Source organism: Anopheles merus, chromosome 3R, assembly GCF_017562075.2.
Source record: "Anopheles merus strain MAF chromosome 3R, AmerM5.1, whole genome shotgun sequence".
NCBI lineage: Eukaryota > Metazoa > Arthropoda > Insecta > Diptera > Culicidae > Anopheles > Anopheles merus.
In genome coordinates, this window is record NC_054084.1 from 10,387,680 (window position 1) to 10,405,499 (window position 17,820).

The 17,820-nt window shown below is 46.1% G+C and overlaps 2 protein-coding genes and 1 long non-coding RNA gene across 15 annotated transcripts in view; 2 read left to right on the top strand and 1 right to left on the bottom strand.

The window, feature by feature from the left end:
• Window positions 1-4,417, bottom strand: part of LOC121596956 — a 69,426-nt gene extending 65,009 nt beyond the window's left edge. For 4 of the 13 annotated variants that reach the window (XM_041922381.1, XM_041922376.1, XM_041922377.1 and 1 more), the window contains exon 1: window positions 2,815-3,006. The gene's annotated coding sequence lies outside the window, so the exon portion shown is untranslated. The other 9 variants (XM_041922380.1, XM_041922371.1, XM_041922368.1 and 6 more) reach the window with 9 other exon arrangements.
• A 309-nt stretch (window positions 4,418-4,726) lies between these two features.
• On the top strand, window positions 4,727-5,899 carry LOC121596724. The gene is made up of 3 exons (XR_006005308.1): window positions 4,727-5,118; window positions 5,224-5,556; window positions 5,618-5,899. It is a non-coding gene; the product is annotated as an uncharacterized LOC121596724 (long non-coding RNA).
• A 1,024-nt stretch (window positions 5,900-6,923) lies between these two features.
• Window positions 6,924-17,743, top strand: LOC121597326 (repressor of RNA polymerase III transcription MAF1 homolog). Its single transcript, XM_041923002.1, has 3 exons — window positions 6,924-9,642; window positions 11,347-11,624; window positions 13,747-17,743. The coding sequence occupies exons 1-3, from the start codon at window positions 9,298-9,300 to the stop codon at window positions 13,808-13,810; spliced, it is 687 nt and encodes a 228-aa protein (XP_041778936.1). The 5' UTR covers window positions 6,924-9,297; the 3' UTR covers window positions 13,811-17,743.
• Window positions 17,744-17,820: the final 77 nt, after the last annotated feature.

Sequence of the window (17,820 nt, forward strand, 5' to 3'; positions counted from 1 at the left end):
CTCACAAAACACCTTGTTAAACTGTTAGCGTAAGGTTGATTATACGATGTCTGCTCCATGGACTTTAAATTATTATCCCCCTGCTGGTTTCATCGCACTTGGTGGCAAGAAAATAAAGTATTTTCCACCCTTAACTCTGCCCCAAAACACCACAAAACAACACTTCGAGTGACTAAGTGTTGAATAAAAACGGTTGGTAATCATTATTCAAGCAGCAACGAATCCTTCAGAGCTCCTCCAAAAACCGCCCGCCTTGCTCTCATGCTCCAAAAACAGTTCCACGAAAGGACGAAATGGAATAAAATTTCATGTTAACACGAAAGCCACCACGCACGTGTATTGGGGAGAACACGGCATTTTGTGGTTGTTGTTGTTGTTGTTGTGTGGGGTACGCCAGCAGTCCACACACACATTTTGGCTAGGACTTTTTTTTTTTTGTTGGTTCGTTCCATTCTTGCCCATCGCCCACTCCGAAAAACCTGACCAACAACCGGTGAGCTGTTGTGCTGTTGTTCTTGTTGTTATTGTGGGTATTGAAAGAAGGCAAACGAAAAGGGAGCACCTTTGGGCTCTTCTGCTCCTCTCCACACCACTCCCACGAAACTCATCCTGGATGTTTGTGAGCGAAGTTTGTGTAATTAATTAGCCTCTGAAGGTGGCATTTACATAGCCGGAGCGGATATGCCGTTGACGACGGCCAGGCCAGGCAAAGCGACCACCAGTCCGGGACCACCATCGGCCACCGAAAGTAAACCTGGTGGAGTTGTTGCCCGGAGCCGGAGCGGTTTTGAAGGGACCGTTTGGATGCCCGATGATGCGTAAGCCTCCCCCGCGGGGACGTTTTTGGGGAGGTCCACAGAAACACACACACACACCAGGTGATGGTGTAAGCTAGATTACGTGAGCACCAAAAATGTGTGTCCGTGGCAAAATTCGAAATCGAAAGAAAACATTGCGCCGTTTGGTGGTTTCATCTCTCCATATTGGCAAAGGTGGAGAGGGTTTTTTGCAGGCTGTTCCTTTCGACATCCTTTCCAGCAATGTTCTAGGTCCTTTTTCTTCACAGATGTGGAATAATGGTGACAAGATGAAGCGCTGATGATATAAATTTTTCGGTTTTGATTGAATTCACTTATTCACTGTTGATTGTGTTTGTCTTATTTCACACTACACCTTGAGACCTTGGGACGGGGGGACGGAGGGGGGGAGGTGCGAAAAGGGATGTACTTTTTTTCGCTGGAGAAGTAAGGGAGGAAGAACTATCTATAAACACATTTGGCTCTACACACGCACTTGCCCACTCGGTGCCCACGCGTTGTGTAACATCCACACTGTGTGCTGTAAAGGCTTCTTCGATCGGTTTCGATTTCGCTTCCTTTCGCTGCGGGCTACTACTACCACACACACACACAGCTGGTCTTCGAGCAGGGAAGTTGGCAGAGGCTCGGCGACGCTTGCCAGGATTTCGGGTGCCGCGTTACATCAGCAGCCTTGTGCGGTGGAGGAAAACGTAGCTGCAGTATGCTTTTTTTTGTTTCCGCACAGTCAAAAAGGCACTTTGCTAGGTAGAATGGAATTTCGTTCCCTTTGCAACGCGTGTGAAGATCGATGCACTTGCCAGAAACACACACGGTTCTTATGTATGTGTGTGTGTGTCGTTTTTCCAACCAACCCAACACAATAAAAAAGCCACCCGCTCGCAGGAGCCGACAAAACTGCGTGCACAGACAGGGCTGCTCCGTTTTCCGTCACACACTGTACAACTACACAGCGCCGTGACCACTGCTGTCAAAACCGTTGCTGCGGCGCTCAGTGTGTGTGTGAGTGCCTTTATTTTGTGCTGTCAATTGGATGAGCGCGCGCGAGAGAGAGAGAGAGCGTGAAACCGAGTGTGTGCTGTCACGTGAGAGGGTTGTTCGTTCCCAGTGTGTGACGTACACAGCATATCTTTTAAGGGGGCATGACACGATAAAATAGTGGTCGTCGTGATTCACCATCTCCCCCTGCCCAAAACACCGTATTTTAATGCTAATTTGTGTGACAAATTTAAAATTTACGACTGCTTTCTTCCTTCAAGCAGATAAGATATTCCGACAACTGTTCCTGCTGCTGCTCTTGGGAGACAAAAGTTAGCGCAGCAAACGCAGAACGAGAGAGCAGAGAGAGTGAGTTAAAAAAAGAGCACGGTTCATTTTTGGTTTCTTCACGGCAAAGGTGTCCCTGCTCGTGCTGGCCCATTCCCTTCAACCCTTCGCGCACGTACACTTCAGCACACTCGCACACACACACACACTGTACTAGGTGGGGACACATACACACACATGGTGGCGCGCGCGAGCAAAAAGCCCCCAGCCCCCGCCTGCTTGTCATCCCCATCACACACAAGTATCGATTTTGGACACGGATGGCCCCCGCAGAATACTAAAAAAAGGAGGACCCCACTTCTCGGCTCCGTTTTATGAAAGGGAGGAAAAAAATTGCACCAGGCACACATACAAATCCCACACACAAACACACACACGCGCACACAACGCTTCAGAGCGAGGGATGAAGAGCCGATTCACCACAGAAAAAGTTCACTTTCAAGCACAACCTCCCTTGAAGAAGAGTTGCCCCTTGGGAGGACGATTTTTTTGCACTAGAGCTCGAACGAAAAAAACTCGAAGCAAATTTTGCACCCACAAACGGACGAGCATTTTTCACTTTTCTTTTTTTTACCCCTGTTGAGGATACGATGAGGGTTTCCCCTATGCTGGGGCTAAAAATTGCACACCCGAGCAGTATGTGTGTGAGTGTATATGGGCACAGACTTACTACAAACCAGCCGCCACACAGAAGCACACAGCACAGCTCACCACCGCACACGAACAAAACGAAAAACACGCGACAGCGCACTTCCACCGCCAGCGAACGAATGCTCCGAGAGGAAAGCGCGTAGTGAACCAGCACCGTTTTTGTTCTTTGCCACACAGCGACAGCCGAGCACACCGAGAGCACCCGCCAGTACACTACCCACCCCTGATGACACACACACACACGGCGCAGCCAGCCCCCTGTGCCGTCCATGGGCTGCTTCGATCGGGTTTGTGCTGCGGTGGGTGCGGATTTGCGGGGTTGATGTTGACGTGCAGGCTGGGTGGGGGGGTAAAGATAGAAACCCCTGGCTACTACGCGAGACGAATGTGTGTTGGAGGAATAAACACACTAGCGCGCGTACACGTGTGCGTGTGTGTGTATGTGCCCGTGCGGTGCTGGTTGCTATTATTATTGGCTTTTACGGCCACCCTCGGACCATAAACCGCCTCCTTGCCTTCGGCATCCCCCACCGCAACCGTTCCACGGGGATGTTCTGCTACCCCGCTGTTTCTTCACCTCCTCCTCCTCCTTCCTACAACGAGACAACGGGATCGTTAATCACCCAACCACCGACCCGCCGGCCATCCCTGCCTGCCTAATGGCAATGTCATTTGCGGGACCACTTTCCCTTCCTTCCCCGTCTGTTCGCTCGGCATGGCAAGTATGATAAGCCGAATTACGATGTGCCAGTGTGTTATCACTGGGCTGCGTGCGTGCGTGCGTGCGTTCACGTTCTCCTCTTCCTTTTTTCCCCCCAATCCGTGCGCCCCTTCTCACGCCTCATCGTGTTACGTTCGGTGGGCCCTCCGCAATGCAGAGCCTCTCACGGGGTTGTGTGTGGTTCCGCAATATTTGGATAGCCAGCCTCGAGATTAGAACCGCTTCTCGCTGCTGCTGCTGCTGCTGCTGTGTGGATGCTGTATTTCACTGATAATTCCTGCACACAGTCACTCCGCTCCGCATAGCAGCGGCAGCAGCAAATATTGCACCTGGCGACGACCGATTCCAGTTGGATTCCACTAAGACAGGACAGACTCACACGCTTTGACAGTGGCGCAAATACACTTGGGCCCTTGAGCACGGGGTAGTTTTCCGCCTGTTCCGTTGGCAACTCCCGTGCCGGAGGATTATTATTTTGCAGTGGCGGTACACACACGACACATTCCGTTCTTCACATCATTTGCGATTGAGCGTAGCTTTATGGGATAGTTGCAACCACTACGACGACGACGACACCACCATCACACACCGATGCCTGGCCTTGAAGGGTGAGGCGATTGCACGGGCGAATGCAAAGAAAACGGAACACCAGTCCCCCTCCCCCCACCTGGACGATATCGGTAACGGAGTTGAGGGTTGTGTAAGCTTGGCTCGAAATGAAAACTTAAGTAGCGAAACCCTACCAACACTGGCCACACTCGGACAAGCTGTACACGGGTTAAAGGTGCTTCCTCACTTTTACCTTATCAATACGAGCGATGATCGAAAAGTTAAGCTCTGTATTGGGACGGGTACGGCCATCGATTCGCATTGAGTGCTGTCAAGCGCGGTAGCCATGTTTTATTTATCGAGGATTGACAGCAATTGGCAATCGTGCGCCCGTTTGACGAAGAAATCAAATTCATTTCTTTTATGATTTTTTTGACGATTGTGAAGGCGGAAAAAATATTTTAAAAGGAATGCATAAACAAAGAATTAATTTTACCACAGTAAATCACTGGAACATCAAAATGGAGTTTATCCTAAAATGTGATCCTCTTTTAATTAATTTAGATTTTTTTTTAAATTGGTTTCATTTTTCAGCAACAGTTTAAAAAATGTTGGAGTTTCTATTCTACTCCAAAATATTTAAAATCTACGATGGTTTTCGTTCCGTTCTATTATGTCATGCTCTTGTTGAGAGTTTCTTGTATTATTTTTTAACGAAACTTTATCTTGTGAACTGAACGAAAATGTCATGCCCACGGTTCATCGCCCCACTGCCAGTTGTACGGCAAGCACGGATAATGCGTTTGTTGCGAGTTCTTTTGTTAGTTTTGCAAATGATCGGCCACTCGCAGTTGAAAAGCGTTCAACGATAAACGGTCGCCATTTTCCGCAAGCAAAAGTTATCATTGCAATCGTGCCTTATAAGTGGCAATAAAGCGCACAAAATGGAAGACGCGATGGAAGCATTGAAAATAGCTGCAATAGATGCAGACAGAACTGCGTTTGAAGCTACAAATGAAAATAGTGAATGTGGCCAGTCGACAGTAGCAGTGGGTAAGTAAAAATTACAGTAAACAGCGTATGTAATTTTACTCACTTCCGTATGAATCGCCATGGTAACAAAGGGGAAATTTTCCATCTTCTTATTTACGTGTGTAGTGGAACCAGAGATCTTTGTTGATGAAACCGGCGCTATGGATGCTGATGAAACTGATGAATCTTCGGAAGAAGAAGACGATGATGTTAAAGATGAAAAGGTGCAACGAGAGACATTGCAAGAAAACCTTCGTAATTGGGCCCTAAGTAACAAGGCGTCTAACTCCTGCATCGATAGCTTGTTGCGTCTCATGCGAAACAATCGCCTTTTTATCGATGTACCGGATTCAGCAAGCGAGTTACTAGCGACCCCGAGCAGCCAAAGAAATAATTCGCAAAAATAAGCCAAGAACCGCGGCTCCTGGTTGACCGAGTGGATATGTACCGCAGAAAATTGTAGGTACATTACCACTAAGTGTTTCCTCTGCAGTGTGTAACTCCTAATATTTCATTTTAGATGCAGCCAGCTTACAGAATTAATCTGTAAATCATTTGCATTAGCAGGTCTAATGTTGCATTTCTCACAAGGATGCAAGAAGGATATTAAATTCAAATTCGATCTTACACCAAAGCTGGATATAACGAGCGAAAATCGTAGCGTTTGTGAATATAACCTGCCTTACATGGGTCGCAAATACTTGATGAATATGTTTTGTCGTACTTCTGAAGGAAGCTCCCCACTAACGGAGTAGGAACAAAGCTTTTTGTTTAAATGAATTGTATAAATTGAATAAATATCGAGCATAATAATGAAATTACTACAAGGATTGTAATAATACAAAGACATCGCACAACTTTTATGGAACAGTATGAGATTCTGCCAGTACAGAAACTGTTTAAAATATAACTGGGTCATCAACACAAGGGTTAGGGCGGTGGCAACGCTTTTTCGAATGCGATTTTATCGGACGGCCTGTCAAATTTTTATATGGGATATGACAGATAACGTCGGATAACGAAATCGCACGTCCGACGTTATCTGTCCAATCCCATATAAATCTCGTCCGATAAAATCGCATCCGATCCAAGGATAATGTACTTAGAAGGTTGATTTTTATCGCTTTTGCTGGGGGACATCTGTCACTCTCTGCATATAAATTTCATTACCCCGCACCAGCCCTCCCCGATTTTTATACCGGAGCCCCCGGAAGAGATATGTCAAGTCGAGAAATGTCATTTTGCTCTGAACAACTTCACCTTGTCATTTATAACACCTTGATCCGATCAGCGTTGCCACCACCCTTAATCCTTTTCGGCGGATCGGAATTACGTCTCATCCGGAGCCAAAATGCCCACCACTACAAACTTGACGAAACCGAAAAAATACTTCTAAAGTCAGACCTAATTGACCTAAAAAAATGTCCTGAATAACACACACTGTTGTTGATTCACATTCATTTAAATTCGATTTCATTTTAGAATTAATGATTCATTTTGAGCTGATTTGCTTCTTCCCAAACCAGCTAGAATAGTGCTTAAACTTGCAATATAAACGAACTGACATTCTGCACACATGCCCATCTCTACTGAAAACAGCTAAACATTCGGAAGGTATCGAACAATAATATCGAACGATAGAAATAACCAATTCTTTTGTAGCAAAAACCGATCAACAACTGTGAATGTTTCAAATATTGTGATATTTCCGTGACATTTGAAAAGAAAGAATAAATAATCGTAATCAATGTGATACTTGGCATGTTAAAACCTGGAGTTACGTACTAGCTTGACCACCTTGGCGATCGTCGAATCCTTTCGATTGCTCTGCAATAAGCCCACCCGTACGGCTCTGCCCTACAGCTTGCGAAGGTAACCATCTTGCCAAACACTTTGCGTAGAACTTGCTAGCGATCAGATTCGTGTGCGTGTGTGCGACCGAAGAAATCATTGTGAAAGCCATCTCGCTACATCCAGTGTGTTTCGGAACGAGCGTTTTCCATTGTTTTCTGTGTGTTTTCTCTGTGTGTTGAGCGAGGATAGAAGAAGCAGCTGAATAACAAAAGTGATCACCAGCGACAAACACGATCGACATCACATTTCGATCGTAAACATCCAGCAACAAGGCGCCGCGAGAGCACACCCTCGGGGAAACTACCTTCCCCCGCCATTGTTCTGCCACAACCCGGTGTGTGCGTGTGTGTGTGACCCAGTAAAAGCAGCGAAAATGATGGAAAAATACAAGTCCTCTTTAGACAGCTATATGTAGCCTGGTGTCTAGGTGTGCGTGCGTGTGTGTGTGGTTACAATTTTCCAAATCTTTCTGAGCGAGCTGAAAAAGGTACAAGAAAGCGAACAAACAAACTTAATGCACTACCCGTAAGTGGTGCATATTTTCCGTTCGATTACATTCCGAAGGCAACGCGCGATACAACGAAGCGTCAGGAAAAGGGTGTTGTGCAGGGTGTGCAGCAGCAGGGAGCAACACAAAAGCTCGGGAGAATACAAGAAGAAAAAGCAGCAAAAAAACTTGCCTCTGTGTGTGGTGCAGTGCGTCGTGTTTTCGGTGCGTTTGTGTGTGTGTGCGTGTGTTTGTACACAGTGCGTAAGTGCGTACGAGTGTACCTATTTTCGTATGCGTGCGTGAAGAGCCTCCCCCTCTCCGCACTAGCTACTCGAGCTCCGAAACGTGTTTTTTCGTGAAAATGTGCTAGAAGTTGCCCGTACTTCTTGTTTCTTCTGGGGAAAAGTGTGTCACAAGCCACACGAAAGCAAAGATATCCTGTTTTTCAGACGCGCGCGCGTGTATGTGTGTGTGAGAGAGAGAAAGAGAATTATTGACGAAAGCGCTTACATTACCGAAGCCTTTGTTGAAGGTCAGTACAAGGATTTCGACTAAGGAAAAGGTGTAAATTGCCGCGCCGACAAAGTTTGCCGCTACCGTTACGAAAGCGAGGCCTCTACGAATTGACGGTAAAATTGATAATTTGACCATATAAACAAAGAAAGGCGGTGGAAGTGAACAAAACGACAACGACAACAACAACATCCGACCCTTTGCTGAAACAAGAAGAAGCCCCCGTCTGTGTACAAACGAAACGACGAGTTCGTCGTGTGTGAATCGTTTCGTAAACGCGCATCCAAGTGTGCGTGCCAAGCGTGCGTCAGCATCGTCGCACACCACTACAGCGACAACGCTGCTCGGTGACGCAGTGCTCTGCCTAATAACAGTGTGTGTTTTCAAATCTTCTGCTTCTTTCCGCTTTTGTTGCGGAGTGCTGAAAAGCGGTTCCTGCTGACCACTGAAGAAATCCAACGGGAAAAATAAAGGGTTAGAAAAAACCACCGATCCCAACGCGTTTGTCCAATAAACGATTGGCGTTACTACCACTACTACCACAACCGCTACTACGATTACTTGCCAGGTAGCCGGCAAGGGCAAGACACGCTTTCTCCGTACTTAAATGAGCCCGCAACAACCAGTCGCCTTCGTTGCCGCCGTCGTCGTCCCCACCACCAGCAGCCAGCAGCACCGTATTAATAGCAGCAGTCGGAGCCGCCACCCCCAGCAGGTCGCGAGCACGAAACTGTTCAAGAAGAAGCTCTGCGTTCACCCAACGACCATGTTCAGAATCGTGCCGATGATCTGCAACGGCCTGATAAGATCGCCCAAGATGGTCAAATACTCAGCCGCCCCGTGCCGGAGTTGCCCGACGGTGTGCCACCAGCCACTGCTGTACTAAGAAGCGCGCGCGCGTGTGTGTGTGAGAGTGTGGTGTTACCGCGCCCCCTGATCACTGTTCGTCAGTCGTCCAGTTTGGCCAGTTTTTCAGCGCGCGGCCCCTGTAGCTTTGTAAGCGTACCATAAATAAGGCATCGTTTAACTAATGGTTTGGTGAAACAGTTGTAAGCACTACAGCAACAACGAGATACAGAGAAAGAGAGAGAAAAGCACAAGAACAACCTGTGCCGAACATTGTGGATTATAATAGCAAAACATATCGAAGAAAATATTGTTCAACAACAACACACATACACACTAAGGTAAACCCAATACGAAGCAGCAAACAAATCGAAAAGATCGATTGTGCATCAACGAGAGGAAAATCGTTGTAACTTCCCCCCGCCCCCGCTCGAACAAGTTGGGCATCGTTTTTGTTTTTGCATTGACACACCGGAAAACAGCTCCCCGAAATCAAGATGAAGCTGCTGGAAAGTACCCGGTTCGAGGCGGTCAACAACAAGCTGCACATCCAGACCGGCGACAGCACGATCTACGGCCGGATCGAGTCGTACTCGTGCAAGATGGCGGGCAACGACAAGGCCCTGTACAAGCGGTTCACCTCGGAGCAGGCTCCGACCGATCTGCAGGCCCTGTCGCCGCCGCAAACCCTGCAGGACATGTCGCCCCAGATCCTGCGCAGCAGCCTGTCCGGGGACGAGGGCGTCACGCTGTGCGATACGATTTCGCGCAAGACGCTGTTCTACCTGATCGCGACGCTGAACGCCGCGTTCGAGCCGGACTATGACTTCAGCGATGCTAGGGTAAGAGACAGAGAGAGGGTGCAAATCAAAGCAAGCGACGAAATTCTTTTACTCGAATGGGCAAAAGGGTGGGACTAAATCCCTTCAAAGCGAATAATGCGCCATTACTAATACCACTTTGAGTAGGCCTGGTGTACGTAGTTTACTCGTCGGAAAGGGGAGAAAATGCGCCTTTTCTATTAAACACACTTTTCCCTTTTTTTAAACAGAACAATCCCTTGTTTGACCTTGCGACTGGGTCAGCCGGAGCAATCACACTTAACCCGACACAGAAAAAGGCGAACCAAAAATAAAGCGAAAAATACACTCCCAACTTTCATGTAGCAGATGTAATGCTGCAAAGAAGGAAGAAAATAGCGGGTGAAAACACAGCTCCTTGGTGGTTTGTTTTCAGCTGCGTACACAGAAAAAAATGCTTCTCACCCACTTGCCGCCTCAGCACAACAAACCGAATCTGTCTCCTCGCCGGGCAGGGGAAATCAGCATCTCCTAAACCTCGCCAATCTTTATTAGTAAACAGTACGTTCTTGCGTTTGTGTGGGGCGAACGCGCGCGCGCAAAAATTGCCCTGCTGATGTGGGACTGGGGGTATCCTTGACATAGCGCGAAGCAGGATGGGGGAGTAGAGAGGCGGCCAGAAAGACAACCAGCCGCTGCGGTGTCCGATGGTCATGTTCTGCTATATTTATAGTTGTTTTGCTCTGTGCAGCGAGAAAAGGCCGTGTGTCCGTTGTTATTTGCGTCACGCGCGCGCTTCTCTGGGTCGATACATAATTTTGTTTTGGTTTTTATTTTATCTTTGTGTGTGAAAAGTGTACGTCGTTTAATTTGCTCTAAGAATATTTAGAATCATAACAGTTATTCCCATTAGTATTTGCTCCCAAAGACCAACCGCACGATCGGTGCGATCGTAAATAAGGGTCTCTCGATGGTGGAGAGGTAATTTTTCCGGTCTTGATTGCCTTTTGCCAACCAACAATGCACACACACGGGCACACATCAACAAAACTGGTTATCGACCCTTGAACGTTCTCCTGTTGCCTTCATAAACGGATACCATAAACAGAAGAGTGCTTACGCGTAGCTGCTAACACACGCCTTATGATGCTACCCATCATGGGCTTTCGATGCTTGTGTCGAAGATTCCTCACCGTGCGGGCACTGATGTAATAACCACCCGACCTCCGTCTGGGGTTGTTTTGTTTCAGCTTCAACCGCAGACAGCTGCGGTGTAAAGTGACTGTTGTGGTGCAACGGACGTAAGATGGAGATGGTCACTATCATTTATCTTCAAAGTTAATCGTTGCTCTAGATTCTTATGCAGCATTTCGGTGTAATAATTTAATTCCAACAATTAAATTAGGAGATTGTTTAGCTTTTATATAACAGCATGAATATTGTCTCGCTGTTTCAGTCCCTTTTTATGACACATACGTCTGAGGAAGCACAATCTTCAACGAAGAACTAACTGGCCCCTTCTAACTCATCTTTACAATATCACTTGTAGGTTGTGTAGTACTTCTCACATGTGTGTGCGTGTGTTTTCAATGGAAAACCCATAGCCTCTACGCCATACAGCGTATCGCCATTTGCATAAATTTCCCTACCCTTTCCCGTCTCGTGATCACAATATATGCTCGCTCCATCAGACGATAATAATGACTAACGTTAACCGTTCATTCTCTCCTCTCCCGCTTTACCCAGAGCCATGAGTTCAGCAAGGAACCGTCGCTGCAATGGGTGCTGAACTCGATCGAGGGCAACCTGGGCCCGGTGGCGGGCGAACAGTACAGCAAGATCCGCCACGCCCTCTGGACGACGATCGAGGACGAGATCTCGCTGAAGGACTGCGACATCTACAGCTACAATCCGGACCTGAACTCGGACCCGTTCGGCGAGCCGGGCTGCCTGTGGTCGTTCAACTACTTCTTCTACAACAAGAAGCTGAAGCGCATCGTTTTCTTCCACTGCCGTGCGATCAAGTGAGTATTTGGGCCCGCGCGCGCTTTCCCCCCAGGACGGGTGGGGGGAGGTCAAACACTTTGTCGGGGCGTCACAAACACACCAGCACCCCTCCAATAAACGCGTTTTGTTGATGCGTTTCGGTTTGTTTTCGGCGCTCCGAAAAAAGAGGCAAAGAAGAGGCAACGTGCGTTTGGTTTCGATACGGTCTAGTGCTGCTAGTGATCAGCCCGCGGAAAATGTACAGGCATCGGCTTTGTTTTGTGTTTATTTACGAGCATTTTGCGCCCTCCAATACGTTGACCCCCGTGCGTGATCGAATGAAATATCATCAAACGGTTGCAATTAATTCCTTTTTTTTTGGTGTGGTGTTGCTGCTTGTTATAAACTAATCGCATTTAATATATTTGCGATGCAATCGGATCTAAAAACAACGCTTTTGTGGCTTTCGCCCTATCTATCGGCTGTGTTAATTCCGTACGAGAAATGTCTGCTGCAAATATTATTCACTAGCTGGATGCATATTTAAAATGCCCTCCTCTCAGCAGCCGGGGCCAGCAGAGCTTTCACACACGAAACGTTAAATAGTTCCGCTGGCAGCACCACAAACGGGTTGCAAAAGGTGTTTGCTGTCATGTGTGCCTTACCGTTTGCGCAAATACATATTTCATAAGGGAAAATAAGTGGTACGTCGTATCGTTGTTTTGTTTTGGAGTTTGCAAATCCGCGCGCCAAAAGAGGATGCTTTTCGCAACAAGAAAAGAAGTAAAATATCGGCAACCCGCCGCCGCCGCCGACCTTTACTGAGCGTGTAACGATGTGCGCACTGACGTGCGGAATGCAATTTCAGGTTTGCGTTTTCGTTGAACCTTAAAAAGCAACAATTGCTCGCTCTGGTGTGCGCCTGTCGTCGTCTAATGTGTGTGCTCTGTGTGTTTCGGCAAGCAGATTCCAAAGTATTTTTAGACAAAACATTGATCAAACGCTTGAAACGGTGCGCACTCCGCTTTCTGTGGGTAGAAGAAGGTAGACACTTTTTCATCTCGTCTAACCATTACTCCATTTGAGTTACAGGGTTTTCCAGGGGCTCTCATAGCTGTGGGATCCTTCCTTGACTCTATTTAATGGGAAATGAACTTTATATAGTGAGAATTGGACTCTATGGCACCCTTGGCGGATTCCTATTAGATTTTCCCAACAAGGTAGTTATAGATTCCAATTGCTTTCACATATAGTTTATTTCGTGTAAGAAAGAGTCATGTCCCACAAGTATGAGAATCTCTGAAAACCCCTATATTGCTGAACAGGAAAGATTGCATTGGAAATGCATGTAGTTTGTGGTTTAATGTAGACTCATTACATTAAATACCGCTTTTTATGGTTTAGCACAGTTCGTTAATCTTGCTGTGTGCGTCGCACGTATCAGCAGCCTGTACTGACGATAGATGTGTGTGTACCAAAAACAACAAGCAGAAAATTCGGATAAGGTTAACCAAGCCCCTAGCCTAGCCCATGATCGTGTGCTAGTCGATGACTCAAGCAGAAATGAGCCAAAGTAAGGCGAAAGCCTCCTAATTGTGTAACGATCTCTTGCTCTCTTTTTCCGCGTCCAAACATAGTTAATTTTGTTTTTTTTTTTGCTCAAAATTTAACGACTTTTACTGATGCTACATTATGTTTCCAACACTTTTATTCGCCACTAAACCCACTGCTTTGTTTATGCATTCATAAAACCCACTCCACTCTCCGCCATAAAGCGGCGAGAAGTTCCTTCGTTTATCAAAACAGAACGTGCCAGAATAGTTCCAGCGTTTCGCCGGAGTAGAACGGTCCCACCGGCTCGATGTGCCGATGTAGGCAAAAATGTCTTTCCGCGATCGATTTTCCTACAACCCCGGTTGTGCTATAAATAAATGCACAACACACACACTATTGTACGATGGGTACAAAACGTTTGTTAAGACCAGCCGGCCAGCCAAACGCCAAAAGGGCAGTTATTGCAATAAGGCCATTACCGATGGGGAGCTGGGTGATTTATTTATTGAACACTTTGTTGATTTGTTGATTATCTTTTTTTTTTTGTGTCTAACTGTTGTGTACTAAAATCTGGCTCTTTTTATCTATTTTCTCTCCCCTTTTCAGCTCGGTTTATGTGGACTCTGGATTTTCGAGCGATTTCGCAATGGAAGACGACGAATGTTACTAAATGCCAGGACGATTTGCCGACTCCCTAAGACAACCCTAATGCGAGGGATACGGCTAACCGATCGAAAAGGCGACCTTTTCCCATCCACGCGATCGTTTGACCTTTGATTATAACATTTTCTTACTTCTTTTAACAATAGCTTTATAGCATCATGACGAGACCAAATTGTCGTCTGATATCGTTTTTTCCCCCTTTTTCGTTTTCAATTTGTCAACCACGATGAACATTTAAAATTGTGTGTTTCGAGTACAAGGTGCTTAGTGTTTTTCATAGCGAAACTTAACGATAAAAAAGAGACCACATACAAACGCACACACGTGCACACACACACACATTTTCTTTGAAAGCGCTAAAGCAAATCAGCTTTTTGAACGTTTTGCGCGCATTTGAAAACTTGATCTACATTACTTACTATAATTTACTTATTTTTTCCCCTTATTACATTCTTTTTTTTCATTCAATTCATAGTTTGTTCGTTTGTCTGTGTGTGTGCGTGTGATTTTGTGTTGTGTGCTTTTGCAAAAAAAAAAACATTTTAAAATCATTTCTTTTAAGTTACTGTAGGCATTATTCTTCTTTGTGCGTGTGCTTTAAAGGCACCGATATTTGGGCACTCTCAGCAAGAAGTCATTAACAACCTCTACGTATGAACAATATTTCTTCGATATACATATATATACACACACAATGTAACGCTAGTAATTCACACTACCCGCAATGTGCGAAGTGCATCGCATGCAGCAAAACAACAGCAGCAACATCAGCAGCAACATCAGCAGCAGCACCGAGCTATTATTGCGGAAGTATCATGCTAAGATAGAGAGAAAAGAATTAAACAACAGTTTAAGCAGGAATAATACCAACCAAACCAAGAACCAAGACACGGCACCGTTACGTGAGGGCAGGTGAGAGCTGCGGCGTGAGAACTCGCGTAACGGTGAGTGCGCGATGCTGGCAATGTGTAGCCAACTGGAGCAGCGGGCGAGAGCTTAATAAGATAAATACAGTTTAGTTTAGGTAAGGCGAGAAGGTAGGAGAAGCTAAGAGGGGGCGAGTGGGGGTATGGAATGTTTGCTCCATCACCAGTTCCCCGAGGTTATAGTACCTTCCTCAAGCCCCGTGCTATAAGTACATGTGGTGAATGCGCTAATGCCGCTCACGAAACACATGCTCTCGTGGATTATCAAGAGCCAGAGACAGACAGCGCAAAATGGGGCAAAGGAAGGTTTTATTTGTGCTCATAAAGAGCGGTTAGAAGCGGAACAACACATACAACAACACACCTTCCAAAACAGCTAGCGTTTTCCGGTAGGGAAAAATGTGTTTTAGTAGTGTTTTCGATGGAATAAGACAGACACACGGCGGCGGAGTCATTCTCCCGCACAGTAAAGTGTTTTGTCGAGGGCTCACACAGAGGGTAGCCGTTAGTAAAAGCTTAGTGGTAAGGTAGCTCTGCTCTTCCGCGAAACCTCCAGCCAAGCGTTTGTGTGTGATCGTCCCAAACGGTGGCGATCAACACAACATCGTTCGGTCTGTGTGGTTTCCCAGTTGGTGAGATTGCCCCTGTTTGCTGTTTGCGCACGACGCGTGTGGCGTCTTTTGTCCCCTTTCGCTGAGCTCCGCAAGCTGAGCTTGAGAGGATAAAAAGAAGGAGCGCACAGTGAAGGATACATCCTATTCCAGCACTGCTATCCTCTCCATTTTTATCACCATCACCGCCACGATGCCTCGCCCGCAAACAGGGAGCAGTGTGTAGGTACACTGAGAGGGATAGGGCGGTTCCCGGCGGCAAACAACGACGGGACGGGAAGTGGCGAAACCCCCCCCCCCCCCCCTGCAAACCATCCTTGAGTGCACATCACCGTGTGTGATGGGGGAAATCGTCTCCAAAAAAGGGCATCGGCATTGAAAACATTAAAGGGAGGATATTGATGACCTTTCGTTTTTGGTTTTCGTGCCCGTTCCCATTCTCCCGTCCACCATCGACATTGTGTCCTGGTGTCCGATGGTGGGACCGCACGTGAGAACTATTTCACTGACTGTACCAATTTTGTGATATTAGATTCGTAAGTTTTATTCGTCTTTCGCCCCTCATCAGCTCATCGGGTTCAAATGGCTTTCAATACCATCCACAGCAAAACAGCTCTTTCTTTGGCATATTTTTTTTTTAAATAGAAGGATACATTTCCCTTCGCACTACAAGCGGTAAATCTTATCATACAAAGCAACCGTTTGCAAATTTTAAACGTTCATAGTAATGCGGATATCCTTGCATACAAAAAGGACACAAAACATGATAATCCCTAAGCCGCTCTATTGTAGAGAGACAGGCACGATACATCTCAGCGATGGTTCCCAAGCAAATCCGTTGTCGCTGTCGTCACACTGCACATCTGCAGTCTCGCGCGCTGTACGTACGTACGGGGTCCACACCGTGTTTGGTCCTATCTTATCTATCTAATCACAGCGCAAGATAGATAGGTAGGTAAAAAAAAGCGCGGTCAAACAAATGACAAACATCTTCGTGATTCATCAAATTACAAGCTCTGAAGTACAAACCTCTACACGAAATGTGATAAGTAGCTTTTAGACCACGGGGGGGACATAATAACAACCGAGTCGAGTTACCGGCAAAAGGGCGACAACCACGGCTTGCACGGAAATTGCGGTCGTACGTACAGTGACGTGAGACGTGACAAAGCTAGGCTCCTCTCAGTCCAGTCGATCAGTCCAATTGGAAAGCAAAGATGAGATGAGATGTGGCTGAGCTGTTCCCATTTCCGACCCCATCCCGCACTAGCACTAGCTGGCAAAATGATCTCGTTTAGGGAGGACAGTGTTATTTATCGTAACCTAGCATTATATTAGCAGCAGCAATCGCAGCACTACGGGAGAACAGTGCTAGGGACGGGTTATGGGACGCGTAAGAAGCAGCATTATTACAATCATGGCAGTGGCGCGGCAAGCTATTTGCGGGTTTGTTGGCAACGGAACCGTCTCAGTATCAGTCTGTTTCAGTTGGTAAACATACGAAATCATCAATTTTCTAGACACCACCACTTGTTTTATCTGCTGTTTATCATACACACATCTACCCTGATAAGCAGAGCGTCCGGTGTAGCCAACATTTGAATAATCCTGTCCTTTTCTGCTAGTAGCAAGGATAGAGGGAGCACAATTTTCACGCTAATCACAAGATCAACGCATTCAGCTGTATCTTTTGTGTGAGAAAGCATCCGATACAAACAAGTTTGTTTCGATACCGGCAACCTAAGTCGGTTAAATATGGACTAGAGGGACTAATGAATGTCTCAAGCATACTATTTTTTCCAATTGGAATGAGCTGTTCTGTTAGAAAGTACCGGGTGATCGAGAGGGCGAATATTTAATAAAAGTTATAAACACACACACCTACACATACTATATACAACACAACAACAGTAAAATTAAACTAATGATAAAAAACAGAAACGGTTCCGTAGGTGAACAGCGCAATACACACAGAAATGTCAATGCAGCAGCAACATGTTAATGCAAAAACACATTACTACTTTTTGAACCCTTGCAAACAAACCATCAAAAATCTGCCCTTTTTCGAACAGTTCGATATCTTTGTTAAGGTTTTACTCTCTAGCACTTGCACACTTGAAAGATAGCAATTCAGAAGAGAAGAAAGATATGTTAAAAAGAAATGGCCAAAACAAAACAATAGAAAAGAGAATCCGATACCAGATTAGTAGTGCGCATTTGGAAAGGAAGAGAACGTTTGCAAAGTGCATACCACGTGTGTGTGTTTGTGTGCACCACTTTATCATTATTTTTAATGTATTCTCTTTAGACAAATGCAAGATAGCAGAGAGTAAACACACCCGCGTAAATGGTTAAGGATAATAAAATATGGAGAGAAAACAAAATCGTTTTAAAAATGTAAAACAAAAGCTAACTAAATACGTACGACGATTCGGGAGGAATGAAAGAAATTTGCTGCTTAATTAATCGTTCAGTTACTA